This window comes from Geotrypetes seraphini, chromosome 1 (assembly GCF_902459505.1).
Source record: "Geotrypetes seraphini chromosome 1, aGeoSer1.1, whole genome shotgun sequence".
Lineage (NCBI taxonomy): Eukaryota > Metazoa > Chordata > Amphibia > Gymnophiona > Dermophiidae > Geotrypetes > Geotrypetes seraphini.
Window position 1 is genome coordinate 62,504,624 of NC_047084.1, and position 22,391 is coordinate 62,527,014.

A 22,391-nucleotide genomic window follows, 5' to 3' on the forward strand; every position below is an offset into this window, starting at 1 on the left:
AATGGCTGTCCTATCTCTTCCCTTTTGGGCAGAAGCCCCTGGAGACACACCCTCAGTGCAAGAGGATATTGCATCCCCTGGTGGGCAGGTCCTAGCTACAGGATTGCCTTCTACTTCACCAGGGTGATACTTTCATTTAAGAAGACCTCCCTCCTCCAAGGTAGCACAGAGGCTGCCAGACTGGAGGTGAGACTTTTCTACAACATGTATCTCTCTGTCTCTCTTAGCTCCTCCAAATCTGCTACTCAAGCCTCAAGAGATTGGACCTGTTTCCTGATTACTAGGAGCTCTTTGCACTGAGCACACACAGAAGAAAAGGGGGAAGCAAATGGGAAAATTCTGGTAGGGTCAGGGCTTGTGTGGACCATCTCCCTAACTACCTCCCACTTCCATTCTGGTATCTATGATATTACAAAGGTATAACAAAGGCTACACTGGTTGCCAGTTAAATATCAGATCATATTTATTGCCTTGGATTTTTTTTGTTGTTATTGTTCTACAATCATGGATTTACTATACTGCCTTTCTGTGGGTATGACCAATGTGATTTACATATATTATACAGTACTTCCTCTGTTTTTTGCCTAGGGCAATGGAGAATTAACATTCCCCCCTCCCCCCTCCCTTTTACTAAGCCATGTTAGAGGTTTCTACCGTGGCCCAGAGTGCTAAATGCTCCGATACTCATAGAACTCCTATGAGCATCAGAGCAGCATTGGAGCACACAGTAGAAACCTCTACCACGGCTTAGTAAAAGAGGACCTAAGTGACTTACAAACTATTGAATCCTAGAAAGTCAACTATCCTTTCCATCAGCAGCAACCCCTTCCTTGCAGATCCCAAAAGGTATTCCAGAGGTGAGCATTAGTCCTCACAAGGCTACTTGGTTAATCATTTTTATGGACTTTTGTCTCCTGAAACATGTCCAAAGCTCTTTTGAATCCTATTATGTTGGTCAACTTGGCCACATCGTCTAGCAACAGATTCCATGGCTTTAGTTTGCACTTTGTGGAAATAAACTCTCTAAAACTTGAATTTTTTGTGTGTAGTCTCTATAGGGAGGAGAATTAGGGCAGGAAAAGAGGAAGCGGGTTGTAAAGGGTAGGTGTGGAACAAATTCTTGACGGAGAAGCATACGTTTTGCCCATGCAATAATCATCAGAGACAGTGAAAAACCAACACTATTTATATTAAGAAAAAAAATGGACCTTTTTCTTTATGATGCTGGGCACGTTCTTGACTGATCCAGCCCAAGAGGCATATCTTTCTTCGTTTGCCGCAGGACTTTCCAAGTTTAGGTAGCTAAGGCTAGCTACAAATTTAGGCTCTCCTCCAAGAATAAAGGCATCACCATGCATCTCATGGCTGCTAGATCCTATGCAACAAAATTAAAATATTTCATTTTCAGAAATAAAGATTATTTGAATGATTTTTATGAACAAAAGATACGTTTATGAACTAACGTAACTATCTTGGTTAATGCTACAAAACTGCAGGAAAATGCAGATAATTTGAAAGCCTGCTCTCATGCCAACTCAAACCCTTACTACATGGATAAGTGCTAAGCCACAAAGACAGATTTTCAACCCACTACTATGGTTTATTTGGATTTAGCTCCAACCTTTTCAAGTAGTGGTTCAATGTGAGTTACATTCAGATACCTCTAGAGTTACTATATTCCAGAACGAAGAAACCTGGATGCATGGTCCCGCCGGCCTTATTTATTTATTTATATATAGTATTTATATACCACTTATAACTTAAGTGGTGTACATTCAGATACTCAAGCATTTTCCCCATTTGTCCTGGTAGGCTCACACTCTATCTAATGTACCTGGGGCAATGGGGGGATGAAGTGACTTGCCCAGGGTCACAAGGAGCAGTGTGGGATTTGAACCCATAACTTCAGGATACTGGGGCTGTAGCTCTAACCACACTGCCTCCAATATGCCCCTCCCAGTTCCGCCTCCAGCCCCATCCCCAAAAAGCCTACCTTGAGGCTACGTCTGGAGGGCCTGCAGCATGCGCAAATGCATGTGACGTCATCTATGCTTGGTTGTTGAAGGCCCTCCAGACACGGCCAGAGCTTGGGACTTTCCAAAACCCGGTCAAACTGCTGGGTTTTGGAAAGTCTGTCCAGGATCCCGGACAATCCTCTAAAAAAAGAAATGTTCTGGTTTCCCCGGACATCTGGTAACCCTACGTACAGCATACTTTAAAATCTAAGAACTCCTTTTACAGAGCACCACAACCAGTTAGCCCACGGGAACTGAATGGGCTTCTTTTCATTCACCACACCACTGATCAGTGGTGGGGCTTTCTAAAAGTAGCCCTAAGTTTGTACCTAAGGCAGTGGAGTATTAAGTAACTTCTCCACTCATGATACCCACATCTTCCAACATTCTGGAATCTACAGGAGATTGGACTGAGGGGAGATCATCATCAGCTGGCTGCTAGGTAAATACCACAAGGATGTACAAACCTCATACCCCTGTCTCCCTACCATCCTTCAACACATTCCCTCCCTCCCAATTTAAATTTTCTGATTTCTACATTCAACCCTGCACATTTTGCAATAGGAACATCTGCTCCACCGGTTGCTGACTCCAAAAATTTGCGATGCCAGCTAACAAAGTCAGGAAAAGACATAAACCAGAGCATGCCTCTCCCTCCAAGACTCCACTTCCATCCTCAGATGAAAACAATCCTAGCTCCAAGGCTATTATGGACGAATTGAAAATGTTAAAAGAACTGCTAATTGATACGAAGGCAGACATCAAAGATGATATTGAAACACTTACATCAGAGTTTATTTCTTTTAAAACGCGTGCCTCCGAACTTGAAACCAAGATGGAGGTTGCAACAAACAATGTGGCTGAGCTCCAGAAGCATGTGAAACACATCAACGAGTTGGAGAAAGAATGGAAGATGCCAATAATAGGTCTCGATGCTGTAACCTCCAAATTCTTGGTTTGCCTGAAGGAAACAACGATGGTGACTTGCTAAATTATCTCACGAATCTCATTCCTAAGGTTTTGGATCTAACTTTTACTAAGGATTTTGAGATCGAGAAAGCTCACCGCATGCCATCCCGCTGGCGCAGCAGTGATAAATATCTTAGACTGGTGGTCATCAAGCTTCTGAGATACCAACAAGTGCTTTAAGTGATACAAAAAGCAAAAATCAAAGTTCCGATGCAGCATGAAGGCCACTCTCTACTCTTTGTTCCTGACCTTAGCAAAACCACAGCAGATGTTGCAAATAACTTCTAGCATACCATTCCCAGCTTAAGGCTATGAATGCAAGGTTTGACCTACTTTTCCCCGCATGTATGAGAGTAATGCACAACAATCAAACCAGAGATTTCTTGGAGCCGGAAGACCTTGCAACTTTTATAGAACAAACCTGCCCTACCCCCATCAACAAGGTTTGATTCATATCTTCATTTATCCACTGGCTAACCTGAATGGTCTCCCCCGCGGCGAAAGTTTCTTACCCTGCTGTACTGTGCTTGGCTCATCATGCTTTTTCTGCTGTTTCTCTCCTCCCGATTATATTGAACCTAATGTTTTGGACACACAACCCTTTTACCTTGCCTGTCTTTCGTCTCTGCTTTCTATTGATTACTCTGGATGTTCCTCCCTTGTGGGAAACATTTGCCTTGCAGAAATTTGCTTTGATCTTCTTCCCCCAGTTTAGTTTGGGACCCGAGTACTGGACCTCTTACTTTCGCCAGCTGCCCCTTTAAACTGGGTGTATAACAACGAGGTTTGACTTTTATCTCCGACTTCTTGTGCTTAATCTATATGTAGCTTGCTAAAACTTGGTGGATTTGGATATTATAAGTGCCTGTATAACTCTGTAATATCATATGTTATTCTACCTTGGTTGCAACACACTTGTGCTATACTTCACCTCCTTTTTATATATATTTACATCACTATTCTTCCCATTTATATGTTCATTATGGTTCTTCAGAATGACTGTCTGCGCTTGTCTACCACAGCGCATGGTTGATCATCTTGACTCTGCATTGTTATTTTTTTATTTTATTTTACATGTTGCAGTGCAAGTTGTAGTCTCATTCATGACTATTTGACTCACCATAATGAATGTAGTCTCTATATCTACTTATGCTGGATTCCTCTGTCTATTGTATAACTGCAATCCTGTCTTGTCATTATTTGTCTATCAGTGCCTAATATCAGCAAAGGAGACAGGTTTGAGGGACCAGGGAAGAGAAACATGAAAGCTGCGGGAGAGAAGAAAAGAGACATCTGCTGAATTTGCATGGTGAGGGTGGGGGGTCAGGAGAACTGCTGGACTCACACTGAGGAAGAAGGGAGGGGGAGCTTCTCGACTGGCATGGAGAGAAGGAGCAGGAGAGAGAGGTGTGCAAAAAAATATGGCAGTGTCACAGCAGGGCTAGGCCTTCAATAAATCTCTTGAACACCCTAACTGTATTCCACTGCATTCAGTCATGTTTTATAGTGTACATTTTTAACAGTTGTGGATTGGGGAGCACTGTGGATGTTTTTGATAGAAGCAATAAAATATCTTAAACACACAGCTCTGGCCAGACATAACTAGTTTGAGTCATAAAAGCAAAGATAGGCACTCACCTTAAGGATAATAATTTTATTTGATGCAGCTGTTCAGTTTTTAAGGTTCTTTGATTCTGCTTCTAAAGGAAAGCGATGGTAAAATAATTTCCCTTTTGTTTCTTCCACAAGTTTAAACCATCAAAAGCCCAAGTTGAGAAGCAGAAGAAACAAGAGAGACTGCCCACAGGATTATCTGCTCTTAGTCAAGATTGATACCTTTTTCTTTAATGGTTTTATTAGGTATTCCCCCTCCCCCCCGCCCCAGATTATGATGATTATGTGGTCATGGGAACTGGCGTGTATGTGATGGGGGTCAAGGCTTGAAACAGCAGTTTGTGCAAAACATGTTGGCGTAAGAAATCCCTAGCCAGAGACCACTAAGTTAAGCTAAGTATTCGCTTATAACCTATAAGATTTTCTTTAATACAATAATAATAACAATAACTTTATTTTGTATACCGCCATACCCAGGGAGTTCTAGGCGGTTCACATCAGTTAGACAAGTTACAAGCAATGAATTTGTTGAAGTTAGCAGGATAAGAATGTACAAGTCAAGAAGTTAGCAGGTTAGGAATGTACGATAAGAAGGAGTAGGTGGAGATTTCAGTACATGATGGAGGAGGTGAAAGAAGTGGAAGAGGGGGCAATTAAGTCCTCTGTCCGTGGAATAAGTGAGTTTTGAGTTGTTTTCTGAAGTCGAGGTAGGTAGGGGCATATGGAAATTGACACCTTCGAATCACTAAATTAGAAAGGTTGACAGATCCAGTGGCGATTAGACCATGAAGCTTTGGGCAGTGAAACATTTTGAGCCCAGAGTGGTGCTGCTTAGGATCTGGGGAAGTATTTATGAGGGACATATAAAAGTGACAGTGAAGAAATTGTCTCTGAATATTGGTATACAATTGTGATATCTCCTTAAAGAGTTTTCTCCTGTGTGCATTGTTCGATCCTGGAACACAAGGTCATGTTTTCCCTCATACTCCAGCCTCTGGACAGTTCATAGAAGGTAATTCTATAAAGGGGTGCCTAGATATAGGTGAGAAGAAAAATCAGCATCTATTATTTGAGAAGAAGAGTAGGCATCTACTACTAGTTAGTGTAAATGCCCCAAAAAGTGTCTATATTTAAGGTGTGAACACACACGCTTGCCATAAAGCTGATGTAAATACTTGCACCTAGATTGTAAAGGACCACACAGAGATTATAAAATTGTATAATCTATGCGCACATGTATGTGCCTTGCTTTACCCAAACTCTACCCATTTAAATGCCCACCAGCAAAGTATGTCTCGTTGCTTCTATTCACATATTTACAGAATACCACTTAGCTGGATACCTCTCATTTACATATACAAGTTTTGTATGTTCACATATGCATATAAATTACCGTATTTTCACGTAGATAACGCGCACCCATGTAAAACGCGCACATGAGTATAGCGCGCGGGGAACACAAATTTATGTAATAAAATGTTAATATAGTTCGCACACACGTATACCGCGCATGCTAAAACCTCCTCCCGCCTACTCCGAACCGGCATCCTCCCCCCCGCTTGCGTCACCCCCCTCCCCCTCTGATCCGAGATAATCTGATCCAGCATTCCCCCTGCGAACCGGCATCCTCTCCCCCGCTTGCGTCACCCCCCTTCCCCCGCGATCCTACATCCCCCCCAGCACCGCAAATACAACTCTTACCTGATTGGGCACTGGCACCGGCACCAGCACCAATGCACAGCATGTGCCAATGCCAGTGCCCGAAGATCCTCCCTCGTTGGTTTGGTTTGGGCTGGGCTGGGCTGGGCCGGGCGGTGCAAGAGAGATCCTCCTTCTTCCTCTGCCGGGCTGGACTAGGCTTTGAGCATTTGCGCATGCTCAAAGCCTTCTGGTCTCGCTCTTTCCGAGATAATCTCGGAGAGAGCGAGACCAAAAGGCTTTGAGCATGCGCAAATGCTCAAAGCCTTCTGGTCTTGCTCTCTCCGAGATTATCTCAGAGAGAGCGAGACCATAAGGCTTTGAGCATGCGCAAATGCTCAAAGCCTAGTCCAGCCCGGCAGAGGAAGTAGGAGGATCTCTCTTGCACCGCCCGGCCCAGCCCAGCCCTGCCCAGCCCAAACCAAACCAACGAGGGAGGATCTTCGGGCACTGGCACTGGCACATGCTGTGCATTGGTGCTGGTGCCGGTGCCAGTGCCCAATCGGGTAAGAGTTGTATTTGCGGTGCTGGGGGGGATGTAGGATCGCGGGGGGGGGGGGTGACGTGAGCGGGGGGGAGGATGCCGGTTCGCAGGGGGAATGCCGGATCAGAATGTAAAAAAAAAATTGTAAAACGCGCTCACACGTATAACGCGCATGGTTATGCACGGTTTGCAAAATCGTGTATAACGCGCGCGTTATATGTGTGAAAATACGGTACTAGAACAATGGCATTTATGCCTACTCTTGCTGTCTAGAACTAGGGGCCTCCTTATAAAATTGCACCTATGGTAACTGCAAATTTCCATTTTCTGCACAATGCTCAGCAATTTGGAGATTATTAACATCCTAGGGTGAACTGCAATGTTCCACTTTATACTTAAGCAATGGACTCTCTCCGTAGTAAGCTATCCTTGAAGTCCACTTAGGACTGTCATAGAATCCATGTTTTCAGGAAGCCAAGCAGCTCAGCATCACTGATGTTTTTTGGGAGGTCAATAAGCTGGAGAATGTCACATCTGGACCTGTTTTCCTAATTTTCCAGGTGCTTTAGTACCTCCATTATTCTGGCTCTCTTCTACTTCTCCATATATACTTCTTCCCCCATGAGCTGCTATCCCCACTCATATCATCATTTGAGCTTGACCAGAATGTTTAAAAGGCACTTCCATGATGTCCTGAACATTTTTAAGTCATAGTCATCTTTATATATTATGCAATTGAAAATGAGACTTAGGTAGATGGCTCAGCTACTTACCTGAAGATGACTTGACAACATTATGAAATTGTCTGCATTTTGTTGTTGATTTCTTCCAAAAAAGAAAACCTTTGGATGATGTACTGCATTTGTTCATATCATATATACTGAGACCTAGAAAGAAACACATCACTAATTATTATCATGATTACTATTGTGTATGCAGCATTGTACATGTTGAAGACAGGTAAAAGGATGTGAAAATACCACCTTTCTGTTGTTACAAATCAAAGCAGCTTACATATTATATACAGACTAGTGTTTAAGCCCATTACATTTGTTACAGTAATGGGTGCTAGAATAGCCCCACCTATACCCTGAAGCAACCCATTCCCCGCCTGTACCATGGCTGGACCGTGCCTCCCACTCATCCCTGTCCCACCCACCTCACCTTTTATCATTTCCTTAGTCCTCTGTGCCCTTTTGACCCTCATCACGCCCTTTCCCTCTCTCACACCCTCTACCATCTCTCTCTGACCCTGTTTCACCCCTTTTGCCATCTTTTCCTTTCAGGTCCCCTTTGTCCTTCCCCAAGGCCATATGTCTTTCTACTACCCCTCCATCCTTCCTGAAGTCCCGTGTCCTGTAGCACCCCTTCCCTGCTCCCCCCATCCAGGAGTAACAGCATCCATAATCCAGTTCACAATCAACACAATAAGCATCAGTGCTGTTCCCTTCCGACGTGAAGAAACTGCTGAACTAAAATACCCAAATACAATCCTTTCACCCTTTTTTAATATCTATTCTCTTCACGATTTTCACCAATTGCTATATATGTACCCCCCCACCTCAAATCCACTGCATTCATGTTTGCCACTACCAACTCCCCCTTTTTTTCCCCTTAGGAACCTTTCAGTCATGGCGCCACAGACTACTCTCCACTGTGGCCAGCGCATGTCTGCATGCTGTATCCACTGAAACCTGCTCCCTCCTTCCCTCCATCATGTCCACACTTGGCCCGTTTCCTACCACCCGGACAAAAATTATTGTCGGCGCGAAACCCAATCTGCGGCTGACAGTAACACCTCCGCTGAAGAGTGTCGCTCTCTTCCCCCTCTCGGACTGCTGCTTCATCACCTGTTTCCCTACTTTTGAGTCCGAAGAGGAGGAAGATGGGCCTGCGGCTCTCTTTTTTTCTTTTCTTCCTCCTCCCTCTCATGCTCCCGCAGTCTCCAGAACCGCCGCCCTCCAGCTGTTCCGCTCAGCTTTGTGGAGTGAGTGCTGGGAGCGCAAGAGGGAGAGCGATAGCGGGGCCAGGGCAGGTGCCACGGAGGTGCGACGAGGCTTCTTTTTAGCATCGGTGAGGAAGGAGAGGTTGGAGAGGGATTTTTGCTTGCACAGGTTCGAGTCCCCGCCAGCCACTGCCTGGAACACCTTCAGCTCACCAGTCCTGCACGGGGGCAGCGGCCGATCCCTCCGGCGAGGGGGGAGTTGCTCCGTGTTCTGGCCTGCCTCCGTGTTCGAAAATCGAATTCGGCATGGAGACACACCTCATGGAGCCAGGAATTACAAAACTCTAAGTGCGCATGTGCGCTTAGAGTTTTATTATATACAGATAATATTATATACGGTACTTATTTTGTACCTTGGGCACTGGAGAGTTGAATGACTTGCCAAGAATCATAGGGAGCTGCAGTGGTAATTAAACCCAGTTCCTCAAGCTGCTGTACTAACCACTAGGCTACTCCTCTACTCCACAGATAATACATGAACAAAAAATATTTGTAATGGGTAAAGGAGTTCAGTAAGAAGGAAAAGAATCATATCTATAAGAACACTAGTGGTGGTGAATGAGAGGGGGGGGCAGAAGAACAAGAACAGCAGTGATGGGGTTGTTGAGAACCCAAGAAATGTTTTTCGGAAATTATGATTCATTGGAGAAATTAAATATATCAGAACGATAATGGAAAGACTTTAGAAAAGGGGGAGTGACCTAAGAGGGATGGCCTAAGGGATCTGGCCAAATGAAATCTTAGGCCACTCCCAGCGCATCCCAGAATGCACTGGAAGTCAGGCCTAAGATTCTGGTTGGCTCAAGCGCCTAAGGCCTCTCCTATGGGAGGGGTCTTAGGTGCCTGGGCCAATCAGGGCCTTAGTCCCCTCCCCGGTACATCCCATGATGCACCAGGAAGGGGAAAGCCTACCATTTTGGTGAAGGCGGGTCTGCCGGCTGGAGGCTAGGTCTCTCCGGCTGGCCAACTACAAAAGGTAGGGGGGGTTCAGCTGGGCTAGGGGGTTTGAGTGGGCTAGGTGGTGGGGGGTTCCTGGTGGGCTGGGTGGTAGAGGTCAGGTGATCTACCTTGGTGGGGGGTTTGGGGTGTCCAACAGGAGGGACTGGGCATCACTCCTGTCGGAGATGCTTGTGGGGGGATCATGGCAGGTTCGGGCAGGAGAGATTGGGCATCCCTCCTGTCAGGGAACATTGCGGGGGGGGGGGGGGGAGGGGAGACCGGGTTGCCTGAGCCATTGAGATGATTGCAGCAGCCGTGATCAGCTCAGCGGCCCAATCTGGAACTTATACCTGTATAAGTTTCGTCCAGGCAACCTGTTAAACTTTTCAATTATGGCTGCCGGACAACTAAGTCTAGGTCGGCTCACCTCCCGCCCTACCCACTCCTCTAAAACACATGCAGAGGCAATCATAATGCCTAAGCTGGTTTTAGATACATCTAAAACCCTGTTTGATTATCGGTACTTGGATGACCTGTCTTTTTGATCGTCCAAGTGCTGATTTAGGCATATTTTCTTTTCAATTATGAGCATCAGTGACATCTATGATGCAGCTAAGGAGGAATTCATCAAGCAGCGTTAGGGCTTAATACACCGTTAACACACATTAAGTGAATTAGAGCATGCTATATTCTAAAATCCATGTTATATCTATGGGTTTTGGGTGTTTAAGGCACATTAAGGTGAGTTAAACCCTAATGCTGCTTGATGAATTCCCTACTAAATGGCATGCACTTCTAGGCTCCACCTTAAAGAATTGCCCCGTTTGTGTGAAGCAAGCTTTTTATAAACCGCTATCACAGTTTTGAACACATAGGCATAAACATTTGTTTTCCAGTTTAGATCTCTTATGCAAGTTTAGCTATTTTCAAGGCATTTCTTCCTCAAATATTTACCCCCTCCCCTCCTTTTACAAAACCGTGTACGAGGTTTCTAGTGCCAGTTGGCGTGCTGAATGTTCTGCGCTCCTCTGATGGTCATAGAGTTCCTATGAGCATCAGAGCAGCGCAGAGCATTCAGCGCACCGACCAGCACTAAAAACCTCTTGTGCAGTTTTGTAAAAGGGGGGAAGGAGGAACTGATAAGTTCATTCCATAGGATAGCATCTTATGTCCATTCTACTTGATGTAAAACTGCCAATGCCCTACCTTGTTCTTTCATTTTTTCTGTATCCACATAAAAAATGACTTTGTACTCTCCTCCCAGGGACCCAGACCGCAGGAAATGAGTCCCATAATTGTCAATCAGTCTTCGGTATGCATAGTAATCATACACAGCTGGAAGATTGGCGAGCTCTTTCCAAAATGACTCAGCAAGAGGTAAAGCCTCGGGAACATTATTTATGAACTGAGCCACTTCAACATCATTCTTAATCACCATTAAATGGTAACTCTATAGGAAGAGAAGAAATCATTGATTATTTCATTTCTTTTTTATTTTATTTTTATGCATTTATCATTGACAGGCGTCCACTCAACAAATGAAAACAGAGAAAGAAAATGCAAATAGCACATTAGAAACAATTAATTCTAATGCTCCATGAAGTCCACATAAAGAGGAGTACCACATGTAGAAAAACTCTGAAGCAAGGGTAATTCATCAATGGACGCAAACCATGTTAGCACGCACTAACATGGTTAGCACACGATAAATGCTAAAGATATCAATTATATTCCTATGGGTGTCTTTAGTGTTTAGCAAGTGCTATTCGTTAGTGCATGCTAACCATGGGTCCCTTTTATCAAGCTGCACAAGATGTTTTTAGAGCGAGCCAGTGAGGTAAATGCTCTGACGCTTATAGAATTTACCTTATCAGCACGCATTAAAAACCTCTAGCACAGCTTGATAGATGGGGGGGGAAATGTTAGAATACGCTAATGCAGTTAGCGCTCATTGATGAATTCCCCCCCCCCAAGCATCCTGAGGTTAGGGACAGCAAGATTTATTATGGGACAATACATACCCACAACATTATACTAGCCAGCCCAATGACTGCAAAAATCTACCCCTCCCCCTCCCCTCCCCCAGCCTAGGCCTTCCTATTGGGCTGTTTACTATTTAGAAAAGTTTGGGTAAATAAATAAATAAATAACACTTTGAAACTGTATTATGCATTTAAGGGGAAAACAGTTCAGAAATATGATCCCTCATGCCACCACCTTGGATTGCTTCTTTAAGAATTTCTCTCTACAAGTTTGTGTCTCATTCCCAATTTTCCAGGAATAGCTCTAAACAATTCCTAAAGTAAAGTCTCAGGAGAGATTATCTACTTTGTGTAAAAACAAAGGTGACCAATAAAGTTATCCTGTTCACACATTCAAGATAGCAGGATAGCCACAGGTGGTGCTCTACTGCTGCCTAACTTGAGGAGAGTGTGGCGTAGTGGTTAGAGCTACAGCCTCAGCACCCTGAGTTGGGGCAACTCACCTAATCCTCCACTGCCCCAGGTACATTAGATAGATTGTGAGCCCACTGGGACAGATAAGGAAAATGCTTGAAGTACCTGTATGTAAACCACTTTGAGTGTGGCTGTATAACTACAAAAGGCAGTAAACAAGTCCAAATCCCTTTCCCTTAATACTTTTAATTGGCTTTAATCAGTACGGCAATTGACTAAATATTTAAAACTAATTAAAAACTTGTTAAAAAAATAGCAGGTGCCGGGAGATGTGTACAGTGTAGGCGCTGAAATTCCAGCTACAGCAGGATGCCTAATGGCGCTTTATGCCTAAGTGGATATGATTAGGGGTGGAGTGAGACTTAGGCATCGTTAGACGTGATTCACTAAAGAACTTAGGCATCTGCAATGTAGGCCAGTAAACCTCTGGCCTACATTGCAGACATGTAAGTTTTCTGGTAGGCGGCATTAGTCGTGATTCTTTAAACGGTGCCTAAGCATGATTGACAGTCAGTATTGTAGGTGGCTGCCAATTAAGGTGCCATTTATAGAATCTGGTCCTAAGGGCCCTTTTACAACGCCATGGTAGTATGTCCCGGCATGGTAAATGCAACACGGTCCATAAGAACTGAATGGACTGCACTGAAGTTAACCTAGGCGGTTTACATAAAATGAAACACATCTGTACAAATGCTTCAATGGTCTGTGGAAGGCCTGGTTAGCGCAAACAGTGCAGAATAAATAGCAGGGCATGGCAGAGACCTTTTTAAGTCCTGATCAGAGGGTCTTAGATGCAAACACATTTAAAACTTTGAAAAGTCAGGATAATTAACAAAAGACCATGAAAATGATGTATAGCGCAGGAAAATGGGAATTCAGTATTTATGTGAATTGCTAGGTAAAGCATGACCTTATACATAAAATATCTGAAGAAGTAAAGTTATAGGAGTTCCTCCTTTCTTTGTTCAGTGTACACATATTTCAGTTTCCTACTTAAAAGCCTGGGTTTCTGGTGTTCTTTGTCTGGGCTGCCATACCCAGGGGAAAGTCTGTGACATTCCAAGAGGCCTACTTGCCTTTCTAGAGGTGCAGGGAGGGCTTTTTTTTAAGCCCAATATAGGAATTCTCATTAAGGGGGGTCATATGGGCTTTCTCTGCCGTAACTTGAAACTGTCAGTTTTCTCCAAAGCATGAGTTCCCGAAAGGTCAGAGAACTGTTTTGATTCAAACTTTTAAAGAATGCTGGGAGAGTTTTATTTGGGTATATTATAATGTTTATGCATATTCAGAAATTGCTGTGAACAAATATATAATTTGTAAAACTTTACTTTAAGCCTGGTATCTATAAGAGCTAAAATGAATTTCTTTGTTCAAATACATAAGGACAGCCTCTGCTAGCTGATTAGTAGATTGGAGTGATGTAATATTGGTCATTGCGAGAGTGCATACATGAACGAATAGTTTGGTTGAGACCATTTTGATTCAGAAAAGGTGCATTTTACACATCTGATTGTAATGCGTCTCCATTGTACAAATGCCTTTTGAAACAAAATTTCTGTTAATTTTTAATAAACAATAATTGATTGGAAATATTTGTACAATTATAATTATTCCCAGGCATCTAAGGGCAGAGGTAGGATATTACTCTGTTCAGGTCATAACATACTAAAATAAAGAGGGAGACAAATAAAAAGACACACTAAAGGGGAAAGATGAATACAAAAGGAAAAGCAGTAAAGGATACATCATCTTAGCCATATTTTGAGTATCAAGCTTCCTAGAATTTACAAGGACAATATTATTTTTCATTCAACTTGGACTACGTTAAAATTTATAGATAGTTTAACTTCTGTCCCAATACAGCAAACAAAATGTCAATCCCTATGGTTGAACTCCAAGGTACAAATCTGCGATTCTAAAGTCCTCTGGAAATATTAGTTGATGGCAGGCATTCAAACTCTAAATGATGTAATTTTGAATGGAAAAATTGTCTCTTTATTGCAGTTACAACAATCGTTTGGTATTTCAAAATCTCAAAGTTATAAATGGTTGCAGTAAAAAATAGGCCATTCAGAAGGGGTTTCCTGAATGACATAATTTAAAAATTCAATATAGTTTGCCAGATCTATGTTTCCAGGTAGATTTTCAAGGACATCAGGCCACCAAATGGTACAAATTGTTATCTGAATATTTAGAGAAAAAACCTAAAACAAGCTTAAGTGACATTTGGAGTATAGAAACAGCAGCATATTTATGCTATGCAATGGCCATGGATTTGGACTTGGAGAATAAGATGTACAGCATCAGCATCTATGAGACAAACTTGGTTTTTGTTTTGTTATATAGAATATTTTGGACTCCTGTTCATTTGCAAACTGTCAACTTGAATTAGGGACACTGGATCATCTGTTATTTTATTGCCCATTGATACTTAATTTCTGGAAGTCAATTTGGGTCAAAATTAATTTGGTTTTAGGTGTCTCTATCCCATTGTCATATGACGTGATTTTATTTGGAATATTGTTAAAACTTAATAGTCCAATTGATAAATATAAAAATAGACTTATTCTTATAATGACTGGGGGTGGCCATACAATTAATAACTAGGAATTGGAAAAATTGGGATAGATTTAATTTTTCTTTTTGGTGGGAAACACTTTGTTTATATTATCGATATGAAAGGATGATAGCGGAACAACCTGGGAATAGTAAAATTTTCAAAGTTATTTTGAGTCCATTGGAATCGTTTGTTAAACAATAACTCAGTTACCAGAATTCATTTGGTCTACACACACATCCAGGTAGGCAGGAAGGGAGAGATGGGGGGAGGGGAGGGTAATTTGTTTCAGTTATAGGCAAGTATGTGGTTGCTGTTTTTAGTATCTTGAATGTATAATTGTACTTTGTGTATGTTTAAAAAAATCAATAAAGATTAAAACAAAGAGCCTTCTACCTTCTCTTCTTTTTTAGTAAATTTATGATATTCATATTCACTTTCCCGATAGTTTGTCCAAACATTCCTTTCAGTAGTTTTGACATAGGACCAGCTACTATCATAGAATTCATAGTTAAAATCATTCTTGATTTCCACCTGAAACATAAAAAAATATTATTTATGGTAATTGATTTAGTTCTGCAGTATTATATGTTGCATTTAAAGGACAATTCTACAATCTAGGAAACCACATTTATGTGTACACTTATCCACAAAAGTACCAGGATGGTGCCTATTGCTATTCTGAAGTAAACTGCTTAACTTATATAACACATACAGACATGTGAAAAAATTAGGACACCCCATGAAATATTCAGTCCTTCACTTATTGATGTCAAATCTTTTTTTTTTTTTAATTTATCTCTGGAAAATAAAGTAATGCAATTGCAGGTAAACAACAACAAATTTCCTTGATTTACTCATGAAACTAAAGATAACCATAAAAATGTGTATCAGTGCAAAACTTTTCATAAATATCTACACTTAGGGGCTCATAATTGAAAGAGAAAAACGTCCAAAAACTGGCCTAAGTCGGCACTTGGACGAACATTTCTCAAAAACATCCAAGTGCCAATAATAAAACCGGGTTTTGGACCCGGCCTAGGCCTTCATAGTGCCATTGAACGACCAAAGCTAAATGGGGCATTTCAGGAGGAGTGTCGAGGGCGGGAGTTGGGCGGGATGTGGGCCGGCTTAGACTTAGTTGTACAGCATGTAGAACCGAAAGTTTTACAACAGAGCCTAGACGTAACTTGGACGTTGTGACTTAGACCATGTAAAACATGGTCTAAGTCACAAAAACCCACCTAAAGTCACCAAATAAGCACTGAAAACACGTAAAACAGATCCCCATACACTACCAGAGTGATCACTGAATCCCCCACCCCCATAAAAATTTTAATCACAACTTTAAAATTCAGCCTCCAGAACATCATCACCTGGCAGCCTGGCATAGGAAAGCCTAGTTGTCCAGCACAGAGGCAGTTTAAGTCGTCTTGAGGATGGGTTAGGGACCCATAGAGAGGAGGACCCATGCCCATAAGCCCCTGTAATCGCTGCATTGATACTTAAACTTGTGCACTACCCTATACACCCCCAAAACCCTTTTGTACTGGCATATAAGTGACTCCTGCAGCCATAAGGGCTATTGGGGTGGTAGATAGGAGGGTCTAGGGGATTCTGGAGGTGGTTTGGGGGGCTCACCATAACCTAAGGGAGCTGTAGGGAGGAGAAGCCTTGGCACCCTTTTTGTGAAGTTCACAGCAGTGCCCTGGTAGATACCCCACTATTTAGGTGGCATGTCTGGGTGTGCAGTCCATCACTTTGCAGATCCCTCCCATGTCCAACAGGGCTTATTCTGGGCGTTTTGGACTTGGACGGAAAGTTGGACGAAAATGTGGTGTAAAGATGGACGATTTAGTGGCTTGGACGATCAGATCACAAAAAAACAAAACTGAAGGCTATGTACAAGATGCAGGCTTTGTTTATTATACCAGTAATAGAAATGCAGTAAATATACAACTTTATTCACAATCAAGGGACCCGAAACGGATATTCTGTTGAATTTTCTTTTTGTTGGACGATCAGATCGGCAGGACGTATAATTAGACGATTTTCGAAATGAAAAAAAAGTTGGACGTATCTTTTGAAAATGTGTCTTAAGCTGTTTTTTACTTTGGACGACTTGCAAGATGGACGTAAACGGACTTAGACGTCCCTTTCGATTATGCCCCTCCACGAACATAGGGCCTCTTCCATTAAACTGTGCTAGCAGTTTCTAGCATGGGGATCCACGCTGAATGGCCCACGCTGCTCCCGATGCTCATAGAGTTCCTATGGGCTTTGGGAGCAGTGCGGGTTATTCAGCGCTAGCTAACACTGCTAGCACAGTTTAATAGTAAACATAGAAACATAGACATAGAAGATGACGGCAGAAAAGGGCTACAGCCCATCAAGTCTGCCCACTCTGCTTACCCACCCCCTGTCTATGCCCTAATGACCCAATTTCCTTATCTTGACTCTCGTAGGGATCCCACATGGGTATCCCATTTATTCTTAAAGTCTGGCACGCTGTCTGCCTCGATCACCTGCACTGGAAGCTTGTTCCAATGATCAACCACTCTCTCTGTGAAGAAATACTTTCTGGTGTCGCCATGAAATTTTCCGCCCCTGAGTTTGAGCGGGTGCCCTCTTGTGGCCGAGGGTCCCTTGAGAAAGAAAATATCATCTTCCACTTCGACACGTCCCGTGAGGTACTTAAATGTTTCGATCATGTCTCCCCTCTCCCTACGTTCCTCAAGAGTGTAGAGCTGCAATTTGTTCAGTCTCTCTTCGTACGAGAGACCCTTGAGCCCCGAGATCATCCTGGTGGCCGTCCGTTGAACCGATTCAATTCTGCGCACATCTTTACTGTAATGTGGCCTCCAGAATTGCACACAGTACTCCAGATGAGGTCTCACCATGGCCCTGTACAACGGCATTATGACTTCAGGCTTTCGGCTGACGAAACTTCTATTGATACAACCCAATATCTGCCTTGCCTTAGATGAAGCCTTCTCCACTTGATTGGCAGTTTTCATGTCTGCACTGATGATTACTCCTAAATCTCGTTCTGCTGAAATCCTAGTTAAAGTTTCTCCGTTCAAGAAGTACATCCTGCATGGATTTCTGCTTCCGAGGTGCATGACCTTACATTTCTTAGCATTGAAGCCTAGCTGCCAGGTTGAGGACCAACTTTCCAATGTAAGCAGGTCCTGCGCCATATAATTCTGTAAACTGCATTCACTTACTATATTACATAGTTTGGCGTCATCGGCGAATAGTGTTATTTTACCTTGAAGCCCTTGAGTCAGATCCCTTATGAATATGTTGAAAAGGAGTGGACCCAGGACCGAGCCCTGCGGCACTCCACTGGTCACCTCCGATGTTTTAGAGAGGGTACCATTAACCACCACCAGTAGAGGGGGATAGTTTTAAATATTCACTTGTCTTAAATATTTATGTCCATTGGCCAGGGGTAATTAATCTGACAAGTTTTGCCAAGATTTGGCTTTTATCAAGGATCTCCCCTTTTTTTTTGTACTAATAAGCTATTTATTTAAAAGAAGCTGATGACGAACTAGGAGTATAAAGCTTAGCATGATGAGATGGTATGAGCCCTAAGGCCTAGATTCTGTAAAGGACGTCTAACTTTAGGTGTCCACAATGTCGACGTCCATTGACTTAGGTGTCCAAATAAATTGGATAATAAACCCAATTAATGACTTTAACAAGCATTAATTGGAACTTAGACATCCAAACGCTGGACGCGATTCTACAAATAGATGTCCACAATTTTGTGGACACCCATCAGAAAAAGATACACCTAAAAAATAGGTGTGGGCATGGCATAGGTATGGTGTGGGAGTGGCTTTGATGTGGATGTCCATTTTCAGAATCGTATGCTGCTCAGTGCCCGAATGCTTCTACCTAACGCCTAAACTGTAGGCATTGCAAGACCACATCTACTTTTGAGTGTGAGCTGGATGCTAGATAGACGTTAGTTAGGTGGACAGGACTTAGTCGTTAGTTAGACATCCGTTTATTGCTGAACGGGACTTTTATTTTTGGGTTTTAGGGGACTCCAGGTTGATATTAAGCTCAAAATATGTTTAATAATGTAACACTTAAACAAAGCACATGAAAAAATATTAATTACATATTTCACCTTTTATTTCTTAGCCTAACGAGGACTGCCCTTTACTACTAATAACAAAAGATATTTATTAATGCATTACTGAAGCAAAGTATATGAAAAAAATATATAGATTGCATACTAAACCTCATTTCCAAAAGGTTAAGAACATTAAAAGAAATACACTACTCACAGAGAATGGCTTATAGTTCAGAGCAAGTGACCTTGTCTGATGCACAATCTTGACATCATTGTGACATCATCAACATGCACCTACATGGCAGACTGTCACAAAAAAGGGAAAAAAACTTAGGGGCCCTCAGTTAGGTGAAAATACCTGTGGCTCAGTGGTTAAGGACATCTCTTCTATTTTCCAAAGGTCATGGGTTCAAATCCAGCCCCCCCTCCCCCTAATACCTTTGCAGCTTCTTATTTACTCTCATAAGAGAGTACGGATGGTGGACTTTGCCATTTTCATCAGCAATCTGCCCTTTCCAGGGGCCAGAAGGAAACTTATTTTTACCCTGAGATGGCTAGGATCTCCTAAGCTATCATGGTAGGAACCCCTAACTAAAAGGAAGCACCTGTGGCTTGGTGGGTAATGGCAGCTCTGCCATCTTCTGAAGGTCAAGGGTTCAAATCCCAAGGATGGTCAGATACCCCAAGTACATCTTCTAATTTTTTTTAGGGCTCCTTTTACAAAGGTGCGTTAGGGCCTTAACACGCAGAATAGCACACGCTAAAATACCCCGCACGCTAGCCGCTACCGCCTCCTTTTAAGCAGATGGTAATTTTTCGTCTAGCGCGCACTAATCTAGTGCACCTTAGTAAAAGGAGCCCTTAGTGACAATCTGCCATCTAGGTACATGTTGATGTTACAGTGATGTCAAGATTGTGCACCAGGCTCATCTATTTGCTCTGAAGGATAGCTATTCTGTGAGTAGTGTATTTCTTTTTATATTGTTAACCTTTTGGAAATTAGGTTTAATATGCAATATATATATATATTTCATGTTCTTTGCTTAAATAATGCATTATTAAACATATTTATCCTAGAGAAATGACTGTTTGGAAATCAAGAGGATATAAGCTTGGCTTTGGAAATGACATACAGTCTATTATTTGACTGTGTGTGGTGTAATGGTTAAAGATACACCCTTAGCACCCTGATGTTGTTGGTTTGAATTCCACTCTGTTCCCTGAGACAGAAGCAAAAAAAAAAAAAAAAGGATTAAAAGATAAATAAATAAAATATAATAATGGTACCAGCATTTCACTGCATATAATTTTAATGAAAAACAGCATAAAATCGTCTTTCTAATGTCATAATAATGAGGCACGATAACAAAAAGGAAAGATTTAATAAATTTTGCAACATCATATCAGTCCCTTAACCCTTTCAGGACCATAAGGATCGTAGGCCAATTTTTGTGGTTTTGACGACATTTTTATGGTAAAAAGGGCTTGCAGATGCCAAAAAATTGATTTTTTTTTGTGAAATATCATTATTTTTATTTAAAAAAATCACACTTCTGGCTTATGGACAGTGTGGCAAGTGAATCTTCTCGTCAATCTAGCAACGACGCTAATGAATGAATGTCGGAACCAGTTTGTTTACATAAAGGCAGTATCATATGGAATCCGTACATAACAAATTTAGAACTGTAGACTATCCCAATCAAAATTTATAGGATTTTAAAGTTATGGGACAAATATGTCCCTTGGTCCTGAAAGGGTTAACTGAGGGCTCCTTTTACAAAGGTGCGCTAGCGTTTTTAGCACACGCACCAGATTAGCACGCACTATAGCGTGCGCTAGCTGAAAAACTACCGCCTGCTCAAGAGGAGGCGGCAGCAGTTAGCGCGCGCAGCATTTTAGCTCATGCTATTCTGCGCGTTAAGGCCCTAACGCACCTTCGTAAAAGGAGCCCTGAATATCCTTATGAAGCACCGAAACAGAATTCATTATCCCTAAATGACCCCTGACGTAGGCATTTTGCTGAAACATAAGCCATGTTGGGTCCTTAATAAATATGCTTCCTTTCTTCTGGCTGACTACACTACCTTTCTCATGATGAGAATATGAGGAGCATCATATTGGATGGACAATATGATTGCATTTATTTAGTTATAGCATATTCTGAACAGATGATTGCAATTGCTAGATCCATACCTGGAATGTGTAGGAAAGCAAGCTTTGACTCAATCGGTAGTATTCTCGCTTATCTCCACTAAACACCTTCCTACATATCCCACCAAAGCTTTTGGTATGAATGACATTCTTCTTGAATTCACCCGTAATCACATCAAAACTGTAAAAAAATATTCAAGGAAAGTTCAATGAAGACAAAATAGTTGTTGTTTACCTAACCAGTGTTCTAGGTTTTATTTATTTAAGGGTCAACAGCATTCTACAGTGATCATACTTATCCTGCGAAACTTAGCTGGATAGTGCTGAATATCAATGCCATCTAGTTAAACTTCAACTGTGCTTTCAGACCACCTCAGACTCAGTCTTCATTGCTCTGATTAATGTTGACTATCCAACAAGCTTTTAAGATGATTTTAAACATCAAAGATTTGTCCAGATAACACCACCATCAGTTACCTCCAAACAAAGAATTAAAGTGGTCTGTAACCAATGTGCCTCCTTTTAAAAGTACTTCTGGTATTCTGAGGTCTTCTCTCCACTTAAAATTCCCAGATGGCTTGTCCAGTTATCTGTAAGTGGATTTTCAACTGATTTATCTTCTTAAGTCAGACTACCAAATATATAGTCCTAAACTTAAATGGATGAGTTATCCTGACAACCAAACCCCAAGAACTGGTCTTCTGTATCCCCAGAGTTCTTCAGTGGGAATAATTACTAGCTCAACTTTTAATAAATATTTGAACTGGTTTGTCTAAAGGACCTTACCCTGCACCCGTCAGTTCTGCATTTAGAGGGATCTTGTCAATGTCACATACAGTTCTGGGATTTTCACATTGATTCTCATCAGAGCTGTCATCTTCACAATCATAATCTCCGTTGCATACTAGTGATGTGCTAACGCACTGACCTGGTGACAAAACAGCATAACTCAGAAATATGTAAATAGGGTAGTAAGCATTGACAAGCCCAACTAAAAAAAAAAAAAAAGTTTACTTAGAACTATCTGCTATTAACCCTCGAACCACTAAATGCATCAGCATTTAAAAGAGGAAACCTCAAAACTCCAGAATGTCAATGTACAAGAGAGCCCCTTTATTCACAAATTCTTTAATTGCAGTTTAAGTTATCTGCAATTTACACTGAGCACCAAGCGCTTATCCAATACTCTACTCCACTGTGCCCACAACCCCCCCCCAGCATACATCCTCAAATATTCACCAGCAGCGAGCAGCATGTCTTACCTGCTGCTCATGCTGGCCTGAACTCCCTCCTTTTCAGGTCACACCTGGGTCACGGGACTAGGAAGTGACATCAGAGAGAGGGCACAAGCAGCAGGCAGGAGATGCTGTTCACTGCCAGTGAAGATTTGAGGGGGTACGCGGGCGGGGGGGC

General features: G+C 42.2%; 1 protein-coding gene across 1 annotated transcript in view; it reads right to left on the minus strand.

The window, feature by feature from the left end:
• C7 (complement C7) overlaps positions 1–22,391 on the minus strand; it is a 91,584-nt gene that overhangs the window by 46,220 nt on the left and 22,973 nt on the right. The window contains exons 5-10 of the mRNA XM_033932246.1: positions 21,765–21,906; positions 21,021–21,159; positions 15,134–15,271; positions 10,931–11,174; positions 7,554–7,667; positions 1,209–1,375 (exon numbers count right to left, since the gene is read on the minus strand). Coding sequence (XP_033788137.1) covers positions 1,209–1,375; positions 7,554–7,667; positions 10,931–11,174; positions 15,134–15,271; positions 21,021–21,159; positions 21,765–21,906 — 944 coding nt within the window. The remainder of the gene's footprint in view (positions 1–1,208; positions 1,376–7,553; positions 7,668–10,930; positions 11,175–15,133; positions 15,272–21,020; positions 21,160–21,764; positions 21,907–22,391) is intronic.